This window comes from Ascaphus truei, chromosome 5 (assembly GCF_040206685.1).
Source record: "Ascaphus truei isolate aAscTru1 chromosome 5, aAscTru1.hap1, whole genome shotgun sequence".
NCBI classification, from domain to species: domain Eukaryota; kingdom Metazoa; phylum Chordata; class Amphibia; order Anura; family Ascaphidae; genus Ascaphus; species Ascaphus truei.
This window is the reverse complement of record NC_134487.1, coordinates 235,969,565-235,997,261: the sequence shown is the minus strand read 5'-3', so window position 1 is coordinate 235,997,261 and position 27,697 is coordinate 235,969,565. Positions and strand designations below refer to the sequence as shown.

Genomic DNA, 27,697 nt, shown 5'->3' with positions numbered 1-27,697 from the left:
TGACTGGGTGGCTGACTGACTGACTGGGTGGCTGACTGACTGACTGGGTGGCTGACTGACTGACTGGGTGGCTGACTGACTGACTGGGTGGCTGACTGACTGACTGGGTGGCTGACTGACTGACTGGGTGGCTGACTGGGTGGCTGACTGACTGACTGGGTGGCTGACTGACTGACTGGGTGGCTGACTGACTGACTGGGTGGCTGACTGACTGACTGGGTGGCTGAATGACTGACTGGGTGGCTGACTTACTCGGTGGCTGACTTACTCGGTGGGTGACTGACTGGGTGGCTGACTGACTGTGTGGCTGACTGACTGTGTGGCTGACTGACTGTGTGGCTGACTGACTGTGTGGCTGAGTGACCTTGTGGCTGACTGACTGGGTGGCTGGCTGGCTGACTGGATGGCTGACTGACTGACTGGGTGACTGACTGACTGACTGTGGGTGGCTGACTGACTGACTGACTGGGTGGCTGACTGACTGACTGGGTGGCTGACTGACTGACTGGGTGGCTGACTGACTGACTGGGTGGCTGACTGACTGGATGGCTGACTGACTGGATGGCTGACTGACTGGATGGCTGACTGACTGATTGGGTGACTGACTGACTGATTGGGTGGCTGACTGACTGGATGGCTGACTGACTGACTGGGTGGCTGACTGACTGACTGGGTGGTTGACTGACTGACTGGGTGGTTGACTGACTGACTGACTGGATGGCTGACTGACTGATTGGGTGGCTGACTGACTGGGTGACTGACTGATTGACTGGGTGACTGACTGACTGGGTGGCTGACTGACTGACTGACTGGGTGGCTGACTGACTGACTGGGTGGCTGACTGGGTGGCTGACTGACTGGGTGGCTGACTGACTGACTGGGTGGCTGACTGGCTGGCTGACTGACTGGATGGCTGACTGACTGGATGGCTGACTGACTGGATGGCTGACTGACTGACTGACTGACTTGGTGGCTGACTGACTGACTGGGTGGCTGACTGACTGACTGGGTGGCTGACTGACTGACTGGGTGGCTGACTGACTGACTGGGTGGCTGACTGACTGACTGGGTGGCTGACTGACTGGGTGGCTGACTGACTGGGTGGCTGAATGACTGACTGGATGGCTGACTGACTTACTGGGTAGATGACTGACTGTCTGGGTAGATGACTGACTGACTTACTGTCTGGGTTGCTGACTGACTGACTGTGTGGCTGACTGTCTGACTGACTGGGTGGCTGACTGACTGACTGATTTACTGGGTGCCTGACTGATTGACTGGGTGGCTGACTGACTGATTGGGTGGCTGACTGACTGACTGGGTGGCTGACTGACTGACTGGGTGGCTGACTGACTGACTGGGTGGCTGACTGACTGACTGGGTGGCTGACTGGGTGGCTGACTGACTGACTGGGTGGCTGACTGACTGACTGGGTGGCTGACTGACTGATTGGGTGGCTGACTGACTGATTGGGTGACTGACTGACTGATTGGGTGGCTGACTGACTCATTGGGTGACTGACTGACTCATTGGGTGACTGACTGACTGATTGGGTGGCTGACTGACTGGGTGACTGACTGATTGACTGGGTGGCTGACTGATTGACTGGGTGGCTGACTGATTGATTGACTGGGTGACTGACTGATTGACTGGGTGACTGACTGATTGACTGGGTGGCTGACTGGGTGGCTGACTGACTGACTGGGTGGCTGACTGACTGACTGGGTGGCTGACTGACTGACTGGGTGGCTGACTGACTGACTGGGTGGCTGACTGACTGACTGGGTGGCTGACTGACTGACTGGGTGGCTGACTGACTGACTGGGTGGCTGACTGACTGACTGGGTGGCTGACTGACTGACTGGGTGGCTGACTGACTGACTGGGTGGCTGACTGACTGAATGGGTGGCTGACTGACTGACTGGGTGGCTGACTGACTGACTGGGTGGCTGACTGACTGACTGGGTGGCTGACTGACTGACTGGGTGGCTGACTGACTGACTGACTGGGTGGCTGACTGACTGACTGACTGGGTGGCTGACTGGGTGACTGACTGGGTGGCTGACTGGGTGACTGACTGGGTGGCTGACTGACTGACTGGGTGGCTGACTGACTGACTGGGTGGCTGACTGACTGACTGGGTGGCTGACTGACTGACTGGGTGGCTGACTGACTGACTGGGTGGCTGACTGACTGATTGGGTGGCTGACTGACTGACTGGGTGGCTGACTGGGTGGCTGACTGACTGACTGGGTGGTTGACTGACTGGATGACTGACTGACTGGGTGGCTGACTGGGTGGCTGACTGACTGGGTGGCTGACTGACTGACTGGGTGGCTGACTGGGTGGCTGACTGACTGACTGGGTGGCTGACTGACTGACTGGGTGGTTGACTGACTGACTGGGTGGCTGACTGACTGGGTGGCTGACTGACTGGGTGGCTGACTGACTGACTGGGTGGCTGACTGACTGACTGGGTGGCTGACTGACTGACTGGGTGGTTCACTGACTGACTGGGTGGTTGACTGACTGGATGACTGACTGACTGGATGACTGACTGACTGACTGACTGACTGGATGGCTGACTGACTGATTGGGTGACTGACTGACTGATTGGGTGACTAACTGACTGATTGGGTGGCTGACTGACTGGGTGACTGACTGATTGACTGAGTGACTGACTGACTGGGTGGCTGACTGACTGACTGGGTGGCTGACTGACTGACTGGGTGGCTGACTGACTGACTGGGTGGCTGACTGACTGACTGGGTGGCTGACTGACTGACTGGGTGGCTGAATGACTGACTGGGTGGCTGACTTACTCGGTGGCTGACTTACTCGGTGGCTGACTTACTCGGTGGGTGACTGACTGGGTGGCTGACTGACTGTGTGGCTGACTGACTGTGTGGCTGACTGACTGTGTGGCTGACTGACTGTGTGGCTGAGTGACCTTGTGGCTGACTGACTGGGTGGCTGGCTGACTGGATGGCTGACTGACTGACTGGGTGACTGACTGACTGACTGTGGGTGGCTGACTGACTGACTGACTGGGTGGCTGACTGACTGACTGGGTGGCTGACTGACTGACTGGGTGGCTGACTGACTGGATGGCTGACTGACTGGATGGCTGACTGACTGGATGGCTGACTGACTGATTGGGTGACTGACTGACTGATTGGGTGGCTGACTGACTGGATGGCTGACTGACTGACTGGGTGGCTGACTGACTGACTGGGTGGTTGACTGACTGACTGGGTGGTTGACTGACTGGATGACTGACTGACTGACTGACTGGATGGCTGACTGACTGATTGGGTGGCTGACTGACTGGGTGACTGACTGATTGACTGGGTGACTGACTGACTGGGTGGCTGACTGACTGACTGACTGGGTGGCTGACTGACTGACTGGGTGGCTGACTGGGTGGCTGACTGACTGGGTGGCTGACTGACTGGGTGGCTGACTGACTGACTGGGTGGCTGACTGACTGGGTGGCTGACTGACTGGGTGGCTGACTGACTGACTGGGTGGCTGACTTACTCGGTGGCTGACTTTCTCGGTGGCTGACTTACTCGGTGGCTGACTGACTGTGTGGCTGACTGACTGACTGGGTGGCTGACTGACTGGGTGGCTGACTGACTGGATGGCTGACTGACTGGATGGCTGACTGACTGACTGGGTGGCTGACTGACTGGGTGGCTGACTGACTGGGTGGCTGACTGACTGGATGGCTGACTGACTGGATGGCTGACTGACTGGATGGCTGACTGACTGGATGGCTGACTGACTGGATGGCTGACTGACTGACTGGGTGGCTGACTGACTGACTGACTGGGTGGCTGACTGACTGACTGGGTGGTTGACTGACTGGATGACTGACTGACTGACTGGATGGCTGACTGACTGACTGGGTGACTGACTGATTGACTGGGTGGCTGACTGATTGACTGGGTGGCTGACTGATTGACTGGGTGGCTGACTGATTGACTGGGTGGCTGACTGACTGACTGGGTAGCTGACTGACTGACTGGGTGGCTGACTGACTGGGTGGCTGACTGACTGACTGGGTGGCTGACTGACTGACTGGGTGGCTGACTGACTGACTGGGTGGCTGACTGACTGACTGGGTGGCTGACTGACTGACTGGGTGGCTGACTGACTGACTGGGTGGCTGACTGACTGACTGGGTGGCTGACTGACTGACTGGGTGGCTGACTGACTGACTGGGTGGCTGACTGACTGACTGGGTGGCTGACTGACTGACTGGGTGGCTGACTGACTGACTGGGTGGCTGACTCACTGACTGGGTGGCTGACTCACTGACTGTGTGGCTGACTGACGGACTGTGTGGCTGACTGGGTGGCTGACTGACTGTGGGTGGCTGACTGACTGACTGGGTGGCTGACTGACTGACTGTGTGGCTGACTGACTGACTGTGTGGCTGACTGACTGACTGTGTGGCTGACTGGGTGGCTGACTGACTGACTGGGTGGCTGACTGACTGACTGGGTGGCTGACTGACTGACTGGGTGGCTGACTGACTGACTGGGTGGCTGACTGACTGACTGGGTGGCTGACTGACTGACTGGGTGGCTGACTGACTGACTGGGTGGCTGACTGACTGACTGGGTGGCTGACTGACTGACTGGGTGGCTGACTGACTGACTGGGTGGCTGACTGACTGGATGGCTGACTGACTGGATGGCTGACTGACTGAATGGCTGACTGACTGAATGGCTGACTGACTGAATGGCTGACTGACTGACTGACTGGGTGGCTGAATGACTGGGTGGCTGACTGACTGACTGGATGGCTGACTGACTGGATGGCTGACTGACTGGATGGCTGACTGACTGACTGGGTGGCTGACTGACTGGGTGGCTGACTGACTGACTGGGTGGCTGACTGACTGGATGGCTGACTGACTGACTGGGTGACTGACTGACTGGATGGCTGACTGACTGACTGGATGGCTGACTGACTGACTGGGTGACTGACTGATTGACTGGGTGGCTGACTGATTGACTGGGTGGCTGACTGATTGACTGGGTGGCTGACTGACTAACTGGGTGGCTGACTGACTGACTGGGTGGCTGACTGACTGACTGGGTGGGTGGCTGACTGACTGGGTGGGTGGCTGACTAGCTGACTGACTGACTGGGTGGCTGACTGACTGACTGGGTGGCTGACTGACTGGGTAGCTGACTGACTGGGTGGCTGACTGACTGACTGACTGACTGGGTGGCTGACTGACTGACTGACTGGGTGGCTGACTGACTGTGGGTGGCTGACTGACTGACTGGGTGGCTGACTGACTGACTGGGTGGCTGACTGACTGACTGGGTGGCTGACTGACTGACTGGGTGGCTGACTGACTGACTGGGTGGCTGACTGACTGACTGGGTGGCTGACTGGGTGGCTGACTGACTGACTGGGTGGCTGACTGACTGGGTGGCTGACTGACTGACTGGGTGGCTGACTGACTGACTGGGTGGCTGACTGACTGACTGACTGGGTGGCTGACTGACTGACTGTGTGGCTGACTGACTGGGTGGCTGACTGACTGACTGGGTGGCTGACTGACTGACTGTGTGGCTGACTGACTGACTGTGTGGCTGACTGACTGACTGTGTGGCTGACTGACTGACTGGGTGGCTGACTGACTGACTGGGTGGCTGACTGACTGGGTGGCTGACTGACTGACTGGGTGGCTGGGTGGCTGGCTGACTGACTGGGTGGCTGGCTGACTGACTGGGTGGCTGACTGACTGACTGGGTGGCTGACTGACTGACTGGGTGGCTGACTGACTGACTGGGTGGCTGACTGACTGACTGGGTGGCTGACTGACTGGGTGGCTGACTGACTGGGTGGCTGACTGACTGGGTGACTGACTGACTGACTGGGTGGCTGACTGACTGACTGGGTGGCTGACTGACTGGGTGGCTGACTGACTGACTGGGTGGCTGACTGACTGACTGGGTGGCTGACTGGGTGGCTGGCTGACTGACTGGGTGGCTGGCTGACTGGGTGGCTGACTGACTGACTGGGTGGCTGACTGACTGACTGGGTGGCTGACTGACTGACTGGGTGGCTGACTGACTGGGTGACTGACTGACTGTGGGTGGCTGACTGACTGACTGGGTGGCTGACTGACTGACTGGGTGGCTGACTGACTGACTGGGTGGCTGACTGACTGACTGACTGGGTGGCTGACTGACTGGGTGGCTGACTGACTGACTGGGTGGCTGACTGACTGGCTGGCTGACTGACTGACTGGGTGGCTGACTGACTGACTGGGTGGCTGACTGGGTGGCTGACTGACTGACTGGGTGGCTGACTGACTGACTGGGTGGCTGACTGACTGACTGGGTGGCTGACTGACTGACTGGGTGGCTGACTGACTGACTGGGTGGCTGACTGACTGACTGGGTGGCTGACTGACTGACTGGGTGGCTGACTGACTGACTGGGTGGCTGACTGACTGACTGGGTGGCTGACTGACTGACTGGGTGGCTGACTGACTGACTGGGTGGCTGACTGATTGACTGGGTGGCTGACTGACTGAATGGGTGGCTGACTGACTGAATGGGTGGCTGACTGACTGACTGGGTGGCTGACTGACTGACTGGGTGGCTGACTGACTGACTGGGTGGCTGACTGACTGACTGACTGGGTGGCTGACTGACTGACTGGGTGGCTGACTGACTGACTGGGTGGCTGACTGACTGACTGGGTGACTGACTGGGTGGCGGACTGACTGACTGGGTGGCGGACTGACTGACTGGGTGGCGGACTGACTGACTGGGTGGCTGACTGACTGACTGGGTGGCTGACTGACTGACTGGGTGGCTGACTGACTGACTGGGTGGCTGACTGACTGACTGGGTGGCTGACTGACTGACTGGGTGGCTGACTGACTGACTGGGTGGCTGACTGACTGACTGGGTGGCTGACTGACTGACTGGGTGGCTGACTGACTGACTGGGTGGCTGACTGACTGACTGGGTGGCTGACTGACTGACTGGGTGGCTGACTGACTGACTGGGTGGTTCACTGACTGACTGGGTGGTTGACTGACTGGATGACTGACTGACTGGATGACTGACTGACTGGATGGCTGACTGACTGGATGACTGACTGACTGGATGACTGACTGACTGGATGACTGACTGACTGGATGACTGACTGACTGGATGACTGACTGGATGACTGACTGACTGGATGACTGACTGACTGACTGACTGACTGGATGGCTGACTGACTGATTGGGTGACTGACTGACTGATTGGGTGGCTGACTGACTGGGTGACTGACTGATTGACTGGGTGACTGACTGACTGACTGGGTGGCTGACTGACTGACTGACTGGGTGGCTGACTGACTGACTGGGTGGCTGACTGACTGACTGACTGGGTGGCTGACTGACTGACTGGGTGGCTGACTGACTGACTGGGTGGCTGAATGACTGACTGGGTGGCTGAATGACTGACTGGGTGGCTGACTTACTCGGTGGCTGACTTACTCGGTGGGTGACTGACTGGGTGGCTGACTGTGTGGCTGACTGACTGTGTGGCTGACTGACTGGGTGGCTGACTGACTGGGTGGCTGGCTGACTGGATGGGTGACTGACTGACTGACTGTGGGTGGCTGACTGACTGACTGACTGACTGGGTGGCTGACTGACTGACTGGGTGGCTGACTGACTGACTGGGTGGCTGACTGACTGACTGACTGGGTGGCTGACTGACTGACTGGGTGGCTGACTGACTGACTGGGTGGCTGACTGACTGACTGGGTGGCTGACTGACTGACTGGGTGGCTGACTGACTGACTGGGTGGCTGACTGACTGACTGGGTGGCTGACTGACTGACTGACTGACTGGGTGGCTGACTGACTGACTGACTGGGTGGCTGACTGACTGACTGGGTGGCTGACTGACTGACTGACTGGGTGGCTGACTGACTGACTGGGTGGCTGACTGACTGACTGACTGGGTGGCTGACTGACTGACTGACTGGGTGGCTGACTGACTGACTGTGTGGCTGACTGACTGTGTGGCTGACTGACTGGGTGGCTGACTGACTGACTGGGTGGCTGACTGACTGTGTGGCTGACTGACTGACTGTGTGGCTGACTGACTGACTGGGTGGCTGACTGACTGGGTGGCTGACTGACTGACTGGGTGGCTGACTGACTGACTGGGTGGCTGACTGGGTGGCTGTCTGACTGACTGGGTGGCTGGCTGACTGACTGGGTGGCTGACTGACTGACTGGGTGGCTGACTGACTGACTGGGTGACTGACTGACTGACTGGGTGGCTGACTGACTGGGTGACTGACTGACTGACTGGGTGGCTGACTGGGTGGCTGACTGACTGACTGGGTGGCTGACTTACTCGGTGGGTGACTTACTCGGTGGGTGACTGACTGTGTGGCTGACTGACTGACTGTGGGTGGCTGACTGACTGACTGGGTGGCTGACTGACTGACTGGGTGGCTGACTGACTGACTGACTGGGTGGCTGACTGACTGGCTGGCTGACTGACTGGGTGGCTGACTGACTGACTGGGTGGCTGACTGACTGACTGGGTGGCTGACTGACTGACTGGGTGGCTGACTGACTGACTGGGTGGCTGACTGACTGACTGGGTGGCTGACTGACTGACTGGGTGGCTGACTGACTGACTGGGTGGCTGACTGACTGACTGGGTGGCTGACTGACTGACTGGGTGGCTGACTGACTGACTGGGTGGCTGACTGACTGACTGGGTGGCTGACTGACTGACTGGGTGGCTGACTGACTGACTGGGTGGCTGACTGACTGACTGGGTGGCTGACTGACTGAATGGGTGGCTGACTGACTGACTGGGTGGCTGACTGACTGACTGGGTGGCTGACTGACTGACTGGGTGGCTGACTGACTGACTGGGTGGCTGACTGACTGACTGGGTGGCTGACTGACTGACTGGGTGGCTGACTGACTGACTGGGTGGCTGACTGACTGACTGACTGGGTGGCTGACTGACTGACTGACTGGGTGGCTGACTGACTGACTGACTGGGTGGCTGACTGACTGACTGACTGGGTGGCTGACTGACTGACTGGGTGGCTGACTGACTGACTGACTGGGTGACTGACTGGGTGACTGACTGGGTGGCTGACTGGGTGGCGGACTGACTGACTGGGTGGCTGACTGACTGACTGGGTGGCTGACTGACTGACTGGGTGGCTGTCTGACTGACTGGGTGGCTGACTGACTGACTGGGTGGCTGACTGACTGACTGGGTGGGTGGCTGACTGACTGGGTGGGTGGCTGACTAGCTGACTGGGTGGCTGACTGACTGACTGGGTGGCTGACTGACTGACTGGGTGGCTGACTGACTGACTGGGTGGCTGACTGACTGACTGGGTGGCTGACTGACTGACTGGGTAGCTGACTGACTGACTGGGTGACTGACTGACTGACTGGGTGGCTGACTGACTGACTGACTGGGTGGCTGACTGACTGTGGGTGGCTGACTGACTGACTGGGTAGCTGACTGACTGACTGGGTGGCTGACTGACTGACTGGGTGGCTGACTGACTGACTGGGTGGCTGACTGGGTGGCTGACTGACTGACTGGGTGGCTGACTGGGTGGCTGACTGACTGACTGGGTGGCTGACTGACTGACTGGGTGGCTGACTGACTGACTGGGTGGCTGACTGACTGACTGGGTGGCTGACTGACTGACTGTGTGGCTGACTGACGGACTGTGTGGCTGACTGGGTGGCTGATTGACTGACTGTGGGTGGCTGACTGACTGTGGGTGGCTGACTGACTGACTGGGTGGCTGACTGACTGACTGGGTGGCTGACTGACTGACTGGGTGGCTGACTGACTGACTGGGTGGCTGACTGACTGACTGGGTGGCTGACTGGGTGGCTGACTGACTGACTGGGTGGCTGACTGACTGACTGGGTGGCTGACTGACTGGATGGCTGACTGACTGGATGGCTGACTGACTGGATGGCTGACTGACTGGATGGCTGACTGACTGAATGGCTGACTGACTGAATGGCTGACTGACTGACTGGGTGGCTGACTGACTGACTGGGTGGCTGACTGACTGGGTGGCTGACTGACTGACTGGATGGCTGACTGACTGACTGGATGGCTGACTGACTGACTGGGTGGCTGACTGACTGGGTGGCTGACTGACTGGGTGGCTGACTGACTGACTGGGTGGCTGACTGACTGACTGGATGGTTGACTGACTGGATGACTGACTGACTGACTGGGTGGCTGACTGATTGACTGCGTGGCTGACTGATTGACTGGGTGGCTGACTGACTAACTGGGTGGCTGACTGATTGACTGGGTGGCTGACTGACTGACTGGGTGGCTGACTGACTGACTGGGTGGCTGGCTGACTGACTGGGTGGCTGACTGACTGAATGGGTGGCTGACTGACTGAATGGGTGGCTGACTGACTGAATGGGTGGCTGACTGACTGACTGGGTGGCTGACTGACTGACTGGGTGGCTGACTGACTGACTGGGTGGCTGACTGACTGACTGGGTGGCTGACTGACTGACTGGGTGGCTGACTGACTGACTGGGTGGCTGACTGACTGACTGACTGGGTGGCTGACTGACTGACTGACTGGGTGGCTGACTGACTGACTGACTGGGTGACTGACTGACTGACTGGGTGGCTGACTGACTGACTGGGTGGCTGACTGACTGACTGGGTGACTGACTGGGTGGCTGACTGGGTGGCGGACTGACTGACTGGGTGGCGGACTGACTGACTGGGTGGCTGACTGACTGACTGGGTGGCTGACTGACTGACTGGGTGGCTGACTGACTGACTGGGTGGCTGACTGACTGACTGGGTGGCTGACTGACTGGGTGGCTGACTGACTGACTGGGTGGTTCACTGACTGACTGGGTGGTTGACTGACTGACTGGGTGACTGACTGGGTGGCTGACTGGGTGGCGGACTGACTGACTGGGTGGCTGACTGACTGACTGGGTGGCTGACTGACTGACTGGGTGGCTGACTGACTGACTGGGTGGCTGACTGACTGACTGGGTGGCTGACTGACTGGGTGGCTGACTGACTGGGTGGTTCACTGACTGACTGGGTGGTTGACTGACTGGATGACTGACTGACTGGATGGCTGACTGACTGGATGGCTGACTGACTGGATGGCTGACTGACTGGATGACTGACTGACTGGATGACTGACTGACTGGGTGGCTGACTGACTGACTGGGTGGCTGACTGACTGACTGGGTGGCTGGCTGACTGACTGGGTGGCTGACTGACTGACTGGGTGGCTGACTGACTGAATGGGTGGCTGACTGACTGACTGGGTGGCTGACTGACTGACTGGGTGGCTGACTGACTGACTGGGTGGCTGACTGACTGACTGGGTGGCTGACTGACTGACTGGGTGGCTGACTGACTGACTGGGTGGCTGACTGACTGACTGACTGGGTGGCTGACTGACTGACTGACTGGGTGGCTGACTGACTGACTGGGTGGCTGACTGACTGACTGGGTGACTGACTGGGTGGCTGACTTGGTGGCGGACTGACTGACTGGGTGGCTGACTGACTGACTGGGTGGCTGACTGACTGACTGGGTGGCTGACTGACTGACTGGGTGGCTGACTGACTGACTGGGTGGCTGACTGACTGGGTGGCTGACTGACTGACTGGGTGGTTCACTGACTGACTGGGTGGTTGACTGACTGGATGACTGACTGGATGACTGACTGACTGGGTGACTGACTGGGTGGCTGACTGGGTGGCGGACTGACTGACTGGGTGGCTGACTGACTGACTGGGTGGCTGACTGACTGACTGGGTGGCTGACTGACTGACTGGGTGGCTGACTGACTGGGTGGCTGACTGACTGACTGGGTGGTTCACTGACTGACTGGGTGGTTGACTGACTGGATGACTGACTGACTGGATGGCTGACTGACTGGATGGCTGACTGACTGGATGACTGACTGACTGGATGACTGACTGACTGGATGACTGACTGACTGACTGACTGACTGACTGGATGGCTGACTGACTGACTGGATGACTGACTGACTGATTGGGTGGCTGACTGACTGATTGACTGGGTGACTGACTGACTTGGTGGCTGACTGACTGACTGACTGGGTGGCTGACTGACTGACTGACTGGGTGGCTGACTGACTGACTGGGTGGCTGACTGACTGACTGGGTGGCTGACTGACTGACTGGGTGGCTGACTGACTGACTGACTGGGTGGCTGACTGACTGACTGGGTGGCTGACTGACTGGGTGGCTGACTGACTGACTGGGTGGCTGACTTACTCGGTGGCTGACTTACTCGGTGGGTGACTGACTGGGTGGCTGACTGTGTGGCTGACTGACTGTGTGGCTGACTGACTGGGTGGCTGACTGACTGGGTGGCTGGCTGACTGGATGGCTGACTGACTGACTGGGTGACTGACTGACTGACTGTGGGTGGCTGACTGACTGACTGGGTGGCTGACTGACTGACTGGGTGGCTGACTGGGTGGCTGACTGACTGTGTGGCTGACTGACTGGATGGCTGACTGACTGATTGGGTGACTGACTGACTGATTGGGTGGCTGACTGACTGACTGGGTGGCTGACTGACTGGATGGCTGACTGACTGACTGGGTGGCTGACTGACTGACTGGGTGGTTGACTGACTGGATGACTGACTGACTGACTGGATGGCTGACTGACTGATTGGGTGACTGACTGACTGATTGGGTGGCTGACTGACTGGGTGACTGACTGATTGACTGGGTGACTGACTGACTGGGTGGCTGACTGACTGACTGGGTGGCTGACTGACTGGGTGGCTGACTGACTGACTGGGTGGCTGACTGACTGGGTGGCTGACTGACTGACTGGGTGGCTGACTTACTCGGTGGCTGACTTACTCGGTGGGTGACTGACTGGGTGGCTGACTGACTGTGTGGCTGACGGACTGACTGTGTGGCTGACGGACTGACTGGGTGGCTGACGGACTGACTGGGTGGCTGACGGACTGACTGGGTGGCTGACTGACTGGGTGGCTGACTGACTGGATGGCTGACTGACTGATTGGGTGGCTGACTGACTGACTGGGTGGCTGACTGACTGACTGGGTGGCTGACTGACTGGATGGCTGACTGACTGGATGGCTGACTGACTGACTGGGTGGCTGACTGACTGGGTGGCTGACTGACTGGGTGGCTGACTGACTGACTGACTGGGTGGCTGACTGACTGACTGACTGGGTGGCTGACTTACTCGGTGGCTGACTTACTCGGTGGCTGACTTACTCGGTGGGTGACTGACTGACTGGGTGGCTGACTGACTGGGTGGCTGACTGACTGGATGGCTGACTGACTGACTGGGTGGCTGACTGACTGTGTGTCTGACTGACTGGATGGCTGACTGACTGGATGGCTGACTGACTGACTGGGTGGCTGACTGACTGACTGACTGGGTGGCTGACTGACTGACTGGGTGGTTGACTGACTGGATGACTGACTGACTGACTGGATGGCTGACTGACTGACTGTGTGACTGACTGATTGACTGATTGACTGGGTGGCTGACTGATTGACTGGGTGGCTGACTGATTGACTGGGTGGCTGACTGGCTGACTGGGTGGCTGACTGACTGACTGGGTGGCTGACTGACTGACTGACTGGGTGGGTGGCTGACTGACTGGGTGGGTGGCTGACTAGCTGACTGGGTGGCTGACTGACTGACTGGGTGGCTGACTGACTGACTGGGTGGCTGACTGACTGACTGGGTGGCTGACTGACTGACTGGGTGGCTGACTGACTGACTGGGTAGCTGACTGACTGACTGGGTGACTGACTGACTGACTGGGTGGCTGACTGACTGACTGACTGGGTGGTTGACTGACTGGATGACTGACTGACTGACTGGATGGCTGACTGACTGACTGTGTGACTGACTGATTGACTGATTGACTGGGTGGCTGACTGATTGACTGGGTGGCTGACTGATTGACTGGGTGGCTGACTGATTGACTGGGTGGCTGACTGATTGACTGGGTGGCTGACTGACTGGGTGGCTGACTGACTGACTGGGTGGCTGACTGACTGACTGGGTGGCTGACTGACTGACTGACTGGGTGGGTGGCTGACTGACTGGGTGGGTGGCTGACTAGCTGACTGGGTGGCTGACTGACTGACTGGGTGGCTGACTGACTGACTGGGTGGCTGACTGACTGACTGGGTGGCTGACTGACTGACTGGGTGGCTGACTGACTGACTGGGTAGCTGACTGACTGACTGGGTGACTGACTGACTGACTGGGTGGCTGACTGACTGACTGACTGGGTGGCTGACTGACTGTGGGTGGCTGACTGACTGACTGGGTAGCTGACTGACTGACTGGGTGGCTGACTGACTGACTGGGTGGCTGACTGACTGACTGGGTGGCTGACTGGGTGGCTGACTGACTGACTGGGTGGCTGACTGGGTGGCTGACTGACTGACTGGGTGGCTGACTGGGTGGCTGACTGGGTGGCTGACTGACTGACTGGGTGGCTGACTGACTGACTGTGTGGCTGACTGACGGACTGTGTGGCTGACTGGGTGGCTGATTGACTGACTGTGGGTGGCTGACTGACTGTGGGTGGCTGACTGACTGACTGGGTGGCTGACTGACTGACTGGGTGGCTGACTGACTGACTGGGTGGCTGACTGACTGACTGGGTGGCTGACTGACTGACTGGGTGGCTGACTGGGTGGCTGACTGACTGACTGGGTGGCTGACTGACTGACTGGGTGGCTGACTGACTGGATGGCTGACTGACTGGATGGCTGACTGACTGGATGGCTGACTGACTGGATGGCTGACTGACTGAATGGCTGACTGACTGAATGGCTGACTGACTGACTGGGTGGCTGACTGACTGACTGGGTGGCTGACTGACTGGGTGGCTGACTGACTGACTGGATGGCTGACTGACTGACTGGATGGCTGACTGACTGACTGGGTGGCTGACTGACTGGGTGGCTGACTGACTGGGTGGCTGACTGACTGACTGGGTGGCTGACTGACTGACTGGATGGTTGACTGACTGGATGACTGACTGACTGACTGGGTGGCTGACTGATTGACTGCGTGGCTGACTGATTGACTGGGTGGCTGACTGACTAACTGGGTGGCTGACTGACTGACTGGGTGGCTGACTGACTGACTGGGTGGGTGGCTGACTGACTGGGTGGGTGGCTGACTAGCTGACTGACTGAATGGGTGGCTGACTGACTGACTGGGTGGCTGACTGACTGACTCGGTGGCTGACTGACTGGGTAGCTGACTGACTGACTTGGGTGGCTGACTGACTGACTGGGTGGCTGACTGACTGACTGACTGGGTGACTGACTGTGGGTGACTGACTGACTGACTGGGTGGCTGACTGACTGACTGGGTGGCTGACTGACTGACTGGGTGGCTGACTGACTGACTGGGTGGCTGACTGACTGACTGGGTGGCTGACTGACTGACTGGGTGGCTGACTGACTGACTGGGTGGCTGACTGACTGACTGACTGGGTGGCTGACTGACTGACTGGGTGGCTGACTGACTGGGTGGTTGACTGGGTGACTGACTGGGTGGCTGACTGACTGACTGGGTGGCTGACTGACTGACTGGGTAGCTGACTGACTAACTGGGTGACTGACTGACTGACTGGGTGGCTGACTGACTGACTGACTGGGTGGCTGACTGACTGACTGGGTGGGTGACTGACTGACTGACTGGGTGGCTGACTGACTGACTGGGTGGCTGACTGACTGGGTGGCTGACTGACTGACTGGGTGGTTCACTGACTGACTGGGTGGTTGACTGACTGGATGACTGACTGACTGGGTGACTGACTGGGTGGCTGACTGGGTGGCGGACTGACTGACTGGGTGGCTGACTGACTGGGTGGCTGGCTGACTGGATGACTGACTGTGGGTGGCTGACTGACTGACTGGGTGGCTGACTGACTGACTGGGTGGCTGACTGACTGGGTGGCTGACTGACTGTGGGTGGCTGACTGACTGACTGGGTGGCTGACTGACTGGGTGGCTGACTGACTGGGTGGCTGACTGACTGGGTGGCTGACTGACTGGGTGGCTGACTGACTGACTGGGTGGTTGACTGACTGGATGACTGACTGTGGGTGGCTGACTGACTGGGTGGCTGACTGACTGGGTGGCTGACTGACTGGGTGGCTGACTGACTGGGTGGCTGACTGACTGACTGGGTGGTTGACTGACTGGATGACTGACTGACTGACTGGATGGCTGACTGACTGACTGGGTGACTGACTGGGTGGCTGACTGATTGACTGGGTGGCTGACTGATTGACTGGGTGGCTGACTGATTGACTGGGTGGCTGACTGACTGACTGGGTGGCTGACTGACTGACTGGGTGGGTGGCTGACTGACTGGGTGGGTGGCTGACTAGCTGACTGACTGAATGGGTGGCTGACTGACTGACTGGGTGGCTGACTGACTGACTCGGTGGCTGACTGACTGGGTAGCTGACTGACTGACTGGGTGGCTGACTGACTGACTGGGTGGCTGACTGACTGACTGACTGGGTGGCTGACTGACTGTGGGTGGCTGACTGACTGACTGGGTGGCTGACTGACTGACTGGGTGGCTGACTGACTGACTGGGTGGCTGACTGACTGACTGGGTGGCTGACTGACTGACTGGGTGGCTGACTGACTGACTGGGTGGCTGACTGACTGACTGGGTGGCTGACTGACTGACTGGGTGGCTGACTGGCTGACTGACTGGGTGGCTGACTGGGTGGCTGACTGACTGACTGGGTGGCTGACTGACTGACTGGGTGGCTGACTGGCTGACTGACTGGGTGGCTGACTGGGTGGCTGACTGACTGACTGGGTGGCTGACTGACTGGGTGGTTGACTGGGTGACTGACTGGGTGGCTGACTGACTGACTGGGTGGCTGACTGACTGGATGGCTGACTGACTGGATGGCTGACTGACTGGATGGCTGACTGACTGACTGGGTGGCTGACTGACTGGGTGGCTGACTGACTGGGTGGCTGACTGACTGACTGACTGGGTGGCTGACTGACTGACTGACTGGGTGGCTGACTTACTCGGTGGCTGACTTACTCGGTGGCTGACTTACTCGGTGGGTGACTGACTGGGTGGCTGACTGACTGTGTGGCTGACTGACTGACTGGGTGGCTGACTGACTGGGTGGCTGACTGACTGGATGGCTGACTGACTGACTGGGTGGCTGACTGACTGTGTGTCTGACTGACTGGATGGCTGACTGACTGGATGGCTGACTGACTGACTGGGTGGCTGACTGACTGACTGACTGGGTGGCTGACTGACTGACTGGGTGGTTGACTGACTGGATGACTGACTGACTGACTGGATGGCTGACTGACTGACTGTGTGACTGACTGATTGACTGGGTGGCTGACTGATTGACTGGGTGGCTGACTGATTGACTGGGTGGCTGACTGATTGACTGGGTGGCTGACTGATTGACTGGGTGGCTGACTGACTAACTGGGTGGCTGACTGACTGACTGGGTGGCTGACTGACTGACTGGGTGGCTGACTGACTGGGTGGGTGGCTGACTGACTGGGTGGGTGGCTGACTAGCTGACTGGGTGGCTGACTGACTGACTGGGTGGCTGACTGACTGACTGGGTGGCTGACTGACTGACTGGGTGGCTGACTGACTGACTGGGTGGCTGACTGACTGACTGGGTAGCTGACTGACTGACTGGGTGACTGACTGACTGACTGGGTGGCTGACTGACTGACTGACTGGGTGGCTGACTGACTGTGGGTGGCTGACTGACTGACTGGGTAGCTGACTGACTGACTGGGTGGCTGACTGACTGACTGGGTGGCTGACTGACTGACTGGGTGGCTGACTGACTGACTGGGTGGCTGACTGGGTGGCTGACTGACTGACTGGGTGGCTGACTGACTGACTGGGTGGCTGACTGACTGACTGGGTGGCTGACTGACTGACTGGGTGGCTGACTGACTGACTGTGTGGCTGACTGACGGACTGTGTGGCTGACTGACTGACTGGGTGGCTGACTGACTGACTGTGTGGCTGACTGACGGACTGTGTGGCTGACTGGGTGGCTGATTGACTGACTGTGGGTGGCTGACTGACTGTGGGTGGCTGACTGACTGACTGGGTGGCTGACTGACTGACTGGGTGGCTGACTGACTGACTGGGTGGCTGACTGACTGACTGGGTGGCTGACTGACTGACTGGGTGGCTGACTGACTGACTGGGTGGCTGACTGACTGGATGGCTGACTGACTGGATGGCTGACTGACTGGATGGCTGACTGACTGGATGGCTGACTGACTGAATGGCTGACTGACTGAATGGCTGACTGACTGAATGGCTGACTGACTGACTGGGTGGCTGACTGACTGACTGGGTGGCTGACTGACTGGGTGGCTGACTGACTGACTGGATGGCTGACTGACTGACTGGGTGGCTGACTGACTGACTGGGTGGCTGACTGACTGGGTGGCTGACTGACTGGGTGGCTGACTGACTGACTGGGTGGCTGACTGACTGACTGGATGGTTGACTGACTGGATGACTGACTGACTGACTGGGTGGCTGACTGATTGACTGCGTGGCTGACTGATTGACTGGGTGGCTGACTGACTAACTGGGTGGCTGACTGACTGACTGGGTGGCTGACTGACTGACTGGGTGGGTGGCTGACTGACTGGGTGGGTGGCTGACTAGCTGACTGACTGAATGGGTGGCTGACTGACTGACTGGGTGGCTGACTGACTGACTCGGTGGCTGACTGACTGGGTAGCTGACTGACTGACTTGGGTGGCTGACTGACTGACTGGGTGGCTGACTGACTGACTGACTGACTGGGTGACTGACTGTGGGTGGCTAACTGACTGACTGGGTGGCTGACTGACTGACTGGGTGGCTGACTGACTGACTGGGTGGCTGACTGACTGACTGGGTGGCTGACTGACTGACTGGGTGGCTGACTGACTGACTGGGTGGCTGACTGACTGACTGGGTGGCTGACTGACTGACTGGGTGGCTGACTGACTGACTGGGTGGCTGACTGACTGACTGGGTGGCTGACTGACTGACTGGGTGGCTGACTGACTGGGTGGTTGACTGGGTGACTGACTGGGTGGCTGACTGACTGACTGGGTGGCTGACTGACTGACTGGGTAGCTGACTGACTAACTGGGTGACTGACTGACTGACTGGGTGGCTGACTGGGTGGCTGACTGACTGACTGGGTGGCTGACTGACTGACTGGGTGGGTGACTGACTGACTGACTGGGTGGCTGACTGACTGACTGGGTGGCTGACTGACTGGGTGGCTGACTGACTGACTGGGTGGTTCACTGACTGACTGGGTGGTTGACTGACTGGATGACTGACTGACTGGGTGACTGACTGGGTGGCTGACTGGGTGGCGGACTGACTGACTGGGTGGCTGACTGACTGGGTGGCTGGCTGACTGGATGACTGACTGTGGGTGGCTGACTGACTGACTGGGTGGCTGACTGACTGACTGGGTGGCTGACTGACTGGGTGGCTGACTGACTGTGGGTGGCTGACTGACTGACTGGGTGGCTGACTGACTGGGTGGCTGACTGACTGGGTGGCTGACTGACTGGGTGGCTGACTGACTGGGTGGCTGACTGACTGACTGGGTGGTTGACTGACTGGATGACTGACTGTGGGTGGCTGACTGACTGACTGGGTGGCTGACTGACTGGGTGGCTGACTGACTGGGTGGCTGACTGACTCGGTGGCTGACTGACTGGGTGGCTGACTGACTGGGTGGCTGACTGACTGGGTGGCTGACTGACTGACTGGGTGGTTGACTGACTGGATGACTGACTGACTGACTGGATGGCTGACTGACTGACTGGGTGACTGACTGGGTGGCTGACTGATTGACTGGGTGGCTGACTGATTGACTGGGTGGCTGACTGATTGACTGGGTGGCTGACTGACTGACTGGGTGGCTGACTGACTGACTGGGTGGGTGGCTGACTGACTGGGTGGGTGGCTGACTAGCTGACTGACTGAATGGGTGGCTGACTGACTGACTGGGTGGCTGACTGACTGACTCGGTGGCTGACTGACTGGGTAGCTGACTGACTGACTGGGTGGCTGACTGACTGACTGGGTGGCTGACTGACTGACTGACTGGGTGGCTGACTGACTGTGGGTGGCTGACTGACTGACTGGGTGGCTGACTGACTGACTGGGTGGCTGACTGACTGACTGGGTGGCTGACTGACTGACTGGGTGGCTGACTGACTGACTGGGTGGCTGACTGACTGACTGGGTGGCTGACTGGCTGACTGACTGGGTGGCTGACTGACTGACTGGGTGGCTGACTGACTGGGTGGCTGACTGACTGACTGGGTGGCTGACTGACTGACTGGGTGGCTGACTGACTGACTGACTGACTGGGTGGCTGACTGACTGACTGGGTGGCTGACTGACTGACTTTGTGGCTGACTGACTGGGTGACTGACTGACTGACTGGGTGGCTGACTGACTGACTGGGTGGCTGACTGGCTGACTGACTGACTGTGTGGCTGACTGACTGACTGACTGTGTGGCTGACTGACTGGGTGGCTGACTGACTGGGTGGCTGGCTGACTGGGTGGCTGGCTGACTGGATGACTGACTGACTGGGTGGCTGACTGACTGTGGGTGGCTGGCTGACTGGGTGGCTGACTGACTGGGTGGCTGACTGACTGGGTGGCTGACTGACTGGGTGGCTGACTGACTGGGTGGCTGACTGACTGACTGACTGGGTGGTTGACTGACTGGATGACTGACTGACTGACTGACTGGATGGCTGACTGACTGATTGGGTGACTGACTGACTGATTGGGTGGCTGACTGACTGGGTGACTGACTGACTGGGTGACTGACTGGGTGGCTGACTGATTGACTGGGTGGCTGACTGATTGACTGGGTGGCTGACTGATTGACTGGGTGGCTGACTGGGTGGCTGACTGACTGACTGGGTGGGTGGCTGACTAGCTGACTGACTGACTGTGTGGCTGACTGACTGACTGTGTGGCTGACTGACTGACTGTGTGGCTGACTGACTGACTGTGTGGCTGACTGGGTGGCTGACTGACTGACTGGGTGGCTGACTGACTGTGGGTGGCTGACTGACTGACTGGGTGGCTGACTGACTGACTGGGTGGCTGACTGACTGACTGGGTGGCTGACTGACTGACTGGGTGGCTGACTGACTGACTGGGTGGCTGACTGACTGACTGGGTGGCTGACTGACTGACTGGGTGGCTGACTGACTGACTGACTGACTGGGTGGCTGACTGACTGACTGACTGACTGGGTGGCTGACTGACTGACTGACTGACTGACTGGGTGGCTGACTGACTGACTGGGTGGCTGACTGACTGGGTGGCTGGAATTACTCGGTGGGTGACTGACTGGGTGGCTGACTGACTGTGTGGCTGACTGACTGACTGACTGGGTGGCTGACTGACTGACTGGGTGGCTGACTGACTGGGTGGCTGACTGACTGGGTGGCTGACTGACTGGGTGGCTGACTGACTGACTGTGTGGCTGACTGACTGACTGTGTGGCTGACTGACTGACTGTGTGGCTGACTGACTGACTGTGTGGCTGACTGACTGACTGGGTGGCTGACTGAGTGACTTGGTGGGTGGCTGACTGACTGGGTGGGTGGCTGACTGACTGGGTGGCTGACTGACTGACTGTCTGGGTGGCTGACTGACTGACTGACTGTCTGGGTGGCTGACTGACTGACTTACTGTCTGGGTTGCTGACTGACTGTGTGGCTGACTGTCTGACTGACTGTGTGGCTGACTGACTGACTGTGTGGCTGACTGACTGACTGGGTGGCTGACTGACTGACTTACTGGGTGGCTGACTGACTGACTGGGTGGCTGACTGACTGTCTGGGTGGCTGACTGACTGACTGGCTGACTGACTGACTGGGTGGCTGACTGACTGTGTGGCTGACTGACTGTGTGGCTGACTGACTGTGTGGCTGACTGACTGTGTGGCTGACTGACTGTGTGGCTGACTGACTGTGTGGCTGACTGACTGGGTGGCTGACTGACTGGGTGGCTGACTGACTGGATGGCTGACTGACTGGATGGCTGACTGACTGGATGGCTGACTGACTGACTGGATGGCTGACTGACTGACTGGGTGGCTGACTGACTGACTGACTGGGTGGCTGACTGTCTGGGTGGCTGACTGTCTGGGTGGCTGACTGACTGACTGTCTGGGTGACTGACTGACTGACTGTCTGGGTGACTGACTGACTGACTGTCTGGGTGACTGACTGACTGTCTGGGTGGCTGACTGACTGACTGTCTGGGTGACTGACTGACTGACTGTCTGGGTGGCTGACTGTCTGGGTGGCTGACTGTCTTGGTGGCTGACTGTCTTGGTGGCTGACTGTCTTGGTGGCTGACTGTCTGGGTGGCTGACTGTCTGGGTGGCTGACTGGGTGACTAACTGACTGACTGTCTGGGTGACTGACTTACTGACTGACTGTCTGGGTGACTGACTGACTGACTGTCTGGGTGACTGACTGACTGACTGGCTGACTGACTGGGTGGCTGACTGACTGACTGTCTGGGTGACTGACTGACTGACTGGCTGACTGACTGGGTGGCTGACTGACTGACTGACTGGGTGGCTGACTCACTGACTGACTGTATGGCTGACTGACTGGGTGGCTGACTGACTGGGTGGCTGACTGACTGGGTGGCTGACTGACTGGGTGGCTGACTGACTGTCTTATTGGGTGGCTGACTGACTGTCTTATTGGGTGCCTGACTGACTGTCTTATTGGGTGGCTGACTGACTGTCTTATTGGGTGGGTGACTGACTGTCTTATTGGGTGGGTGGCTGACTGACTGTCTGGGTGGCTGACTGTCTGGGTGACTGACTGTCTCGGTGACTGACTGTCTGGGTGGCTGACTGACTGTCTGGGTGGCTGACTGACTGTGTGGGTGGCTGACTGACTGTGTGGGTGGCTGACTGACTGTTTCGGTGGCTGACTGACTGACTGTCTGGGTGACTGACTGACTGGGTGGCTGACTGAATGTCTGGGTGGCTGACTGACTGTGTGGGTGGCTGACTGACTGTTTCGGTGGCTGACTGACTGACTGTCTGGGTGACTGACTGTCTGGATGGCTAACTGACTGTGTGGCTGACTGACTGTGTGGCTGACTGACTGACTGGGTGGCTGGCTGACTGACTGGGTGGCTGACTGACTGACTGACTGGGTGGCTGACTGACTGACTGACTGGGTGGCTGACTGACTGACTGGGTGGCTGACTGACTGACTGGGTGGCTGACTGACTGACTGACTGGGTGGCTGACTGACTGACTGGGTGGCTGACTGACTGGGTGGCTGACTGACTGGGTGGCTGACTGACTGACTGACTGGGTGGCTGACTGACTGAATGTGTGGCTGACTGACTGACTGTGTGGCTGACTGACTGACTGGGTGGCTGACTGACTGACTGGGTGGCTGACTAAGTGACTTGGTGGGTGGCTGACTGACTGGCTGACTGACTGACTGACTGTCTGGGTGGCTGACTGACTGACTGACTGGGTGGCTGACTCACTGACTGTCTGGGTGGCTGACTCACTGACTGTCTGGGTGGCTGACTCACTGACTGTCTGGGTGGCTGACTCACTGACTGTCTGGGTGGCTGACTGTCTGGGTGGCTGACTGTCTGGGTGGCTGATTGTCTGGGTGGCTGACTGACTGTCTGGGTGGCTGACTGACTGTCTGGGTGACTGACTGACTGTCTGGGTGACTAACTGACTGACTGTCTGGGTGACTGACTGACTGACTGTCTGGGTGACTGACTGACTGTCTGGGTGACTGACTGACTGTCTGGGTGACTGACTGACTGACTGTGTGGGTGGCTGACACTGACTGACTGTCTGGGTGGCTGACTGTCTGGTTGGCTGACTGACTGTCTGGGTGGCTGACTGTCTGGTTGGCTGACTGACTGGGTGGCTGACTGTCTGGGTGGCTGACTGTCTGGGTGGCTGACTGTCTGGGTGGCTGACTGTCTGGGTGGCTGACTGTCTGGGTGGCTGACTGTCTGGGTGGCTGACTGTCTGGGTGGCTGACTGTCTGGGTGGCTGACTGTCTGGGTGACTGACTGTCTGGGTGACTGACTGTCTGGGTGACTGTCTGACTGGATGGCTGACTGTCTGACTGGATGGCTGACTCACTGACTGGGTGGCTGACTCACTGACTGGGTGGCTGACTCACTGACTGACTGTATGGCTGACTCACTGACTGACTGTATGGCTGACTCACTGACTGACTGTGTGGCTGACTCACTGACTGACTGGGTGGCTGACTGACTGGGTGGCTGACTGACTGGGTGGCTGACTGACTGGGTGGCTGACTGACTGGGTGGCTGACTGACTGGGTGGCTGACTGACTGGGTGGCTGACTGACTGGGTGGCTGACTGACTGTCTTATTGGGTGGCTGACTGACTGTCTTATTGGGTGGCTGACTGACTGTCTGATTGGGTGGCTGACTGACTGTCTGATTGGGTGGCTGACTGACTGTCTGATTGGGTGGCTGACTGACTGTCTGATTGGGTGGCTGACTGACTGTGTTATTGGGTGGCTGACTGACTGTCTTATTGGGTGGCTGACTGACTGTCTTATTGGGTGGCTGACTGACTGTCTTATTGGGTGGCTGACTGACTGTCTGGGTGGCTGAGTGACTGACTGTCTGGGTGACTGACTGTCTGGGTGACTGACTGTCTGGGTGACTGACTGTCTGGGTGGCTGACTGTCTGGGTGGCTGACTGACTGTATGGGTGGCTGACTGACTGTGTGGGTGGCTGACTGACTGTTTCAGTGGCTGACTGACTGTCTTATTGGGTGGCTGACTGACTGTCTTATTGGGTGGCTGACTGACTGTCTTATTGGGTGGCTGACTGACTGTCTGGGTGGCTGAGTGACTGACTGTCTGGGTGACTGACTGTCTGGGTGGCTAACTGACTGTGTGGCTAACTGACTGTGTGGGTGGCTGACTGACTGACTGACTGGGTGGGTGGCTGACTGACTGACTGGGTGGGTGGCTGACTGACTGACTGGGTGGGAGGCTGACTGACTTACTGGGTGGGTGACGACAATAAACCCAACACCCCAATACATATTAACCCCCCCCCCCCAGTACATATTAAACACCCCCCCTCCTCCACACGCACGCACACACACACACACGTACACGTACACTAAGAATGTGTATGTAGGTATACACATATAATAATATTATTATTCTTAACTTTAATATATCACTTTTCAGCCAATGGGACTCAAAGCGCTTCACAATTACAGTATATTGCGCAGCACACTGCACATAGGATTTCTATATACTCAGTCTCTGCCCAGATGAGCTTACAATCTGTTTTCTGTGCCTTAGGCACAGGAACATAAAGTGACTTGCCCAAGGTCACAAGGAGCGGACACCGAAAATTAAACCAGGTTCTCCTGCTTCAAACTCAGTGTCATTGTTATCAGTCAGTGTCTTTACTCACTGAGCTTCTCCTCATGTACTGTGTGTATTTTTAAATGTATAGTGGATAGGCATACAAATATAGAGTATATGTTTTTGTTTGGGGGGAGGTGCTCTCCGTGGAGCAGGCTTCTGCTTTTCTCCATCTAACCATTCCGCATCGTGTTGCTGTTTAGAGTGCTGGTCTTCCCCCCGGTCTCCAGCCGCCTGCGGTATCTGATCCATCGCCTCACAGAGTTTCACAGTACCCTGAGCAGCTTCTCCGTGGGCGAGGGGTGGCAGAGACGCACAGTGATCTGCCACATGGGCATCAAGTGAGGCTGCCACGTTTATTTATTTATCAAATGTTTTACCAGAAAGTAGTTCCTCTCGTTTTCAAATATGTCCTGGGCACAGAATTATGATGACAGATACATGGTTACAAATACATACAGCTGAACCCCGTTATAACGCGGTAGTTGGGGTCCACAGAATGAGACCGCATTATAACCGGGATCGCGGAAAAAATAGATGGGGAAAAATGGCCGCCGCAATCAGGTGTTCTGCAAAGACATACCTGGCCTCTGCAGTTCTCTCCTCTCCCTGCTTGTCAGCTACCGGGGAGGGGATGATCCGGGAGGAGCCGACAGCAATAGCACGATTCCCAGAATAAAGTGTGTGTGTGTGTGTGTGTGTGTGTGTGTGTGTGTAAGACCAGTCTTAAAAAATAAAATTGCTTCAAAACAAATGATACTACTGTAGAAGACTATTTAATAATCGCATATAAATAAAAAATCTGAATGCTGATTAGGAAGAAAACACAGAAAGCAAATGGTTGCTATTATCATCCTTCAGAATTATGTTGCATAATATGTGTATTAGAAGTTTGAGTAGATGGAACTTCTATCCTGTTTTTACTATGTCTAGTATATGGTTCAGAAATGTGACAAACCTGAGTAAAATGGATGAGTATTTCTGTAAAATATAGATGTTGTAGGTGATACCTTTTTTTGAACAAATTTTTTTTATTCAATGTATGGTACAGGCCTACAAGACTTTAACACCACATTGCCTACAATTCAGTATCCATGTCACATCAATTGTTAGTAGATTGAACCATCTGGACAAACAGGGGAGACTAACCGACTAACAAGACCACAGACCAAGACACTGGGAGAGGGAGTGGGGAGGGGAGGGTTGAGCAGTCCAGGAAGCCCCTGGTTCTCTTCTCATCCACGTGGCCCCTGACAGTTTGCGAGAGGTCTCTTGTGACTCATGACTTTTGTCTGAGCGTTGCTAGCCCTTGTCAGCCCTATCTGTCCCTTGCTTGCCTATCGTCAGTACCAGCACATCATAGGAGAATGCATTTCGAGCTATCAGAGCAGAATATTGGGGGCATCTACCTCTGGGATATCCGTTTGGGCTAACCACTGCGCCCAGATTTTTAAGAAATTTGTGCCGGTGTCGTTAACCAGACTCGTTAACTGCTCCATCCTGCAGACGTACCAAATTCTATTCCTGATTTTTGGGATGTTGGGTAAGTCTGGTTGCTTCCATAATGCTGCGATTTTGCACCTCAGGGCTGTTGCAAAATGTGCAATTAATTTGTGCTCCGATCTGTTCAACCCCCCGGGTGCGTCTGCCCAACAGAAACAGCCAGGGCTCCAAAGGGACCGCGAGACCGAGAATTCTCTGTAGCCAATTCCTAATGTCTTCCCATATCGGGACCACCTTGATGCAACTCCACAGCATGTGCAACCAGTCTGCCTGTTTCCCACATTGTTTTGGACACAAAGGAGGGTAATCTTTGACAAACTTAGCCAATCTCATCGGGGTAAGGTACCACCTCATCAGGACCTTATATGCATTCTGTCACGGTGACTTTATGGCAGGCTGTAATTTACACAAAATATATATAAATATATATATATACCTGGGTCTGAACTGGGACGAGACTTAGATATGATAAATAATAATTTATTCCTTGATAAAGGTGAACACACAATATGTACAAATAACAGCAAAATATAGGCACTTACTTAAAGATGAAAATGATGAAAACAGTCCCATCTGGACTAGCAGTTCATACAGCAAT

The 27,697-nt window shown here is 57.0% G+C and overlaps 1 protein-coding gene across 2 annotated transcripts in view; it reads left to right on the top strand.

Moving 5' to 3' along the window:
• Positions 1 to 27,697, top strand: part of LOC142495792 (uncharacterized) — a 97,022-nt gene that overhangs the window by 13,252 nt on the left and 56,073 nt on the right. The window contains exon 3 of one of the 2 annotated variants that reach the window (XM_075601755.1): positions 25,800 to 25,937. The exons of the other annotated variant lie outside the window; for it this stretch is intronic. Within the exon in view, the coding sequence (XP_075457870.1) occupies positions 25,800 to 25,937 (138 nt within the window). The remainder of the gene's footprint in view (positions 1 to 25,799; positions 25,938 to 27,697) is intronic. 2 annotated transcript variants of the gene reach the window in all.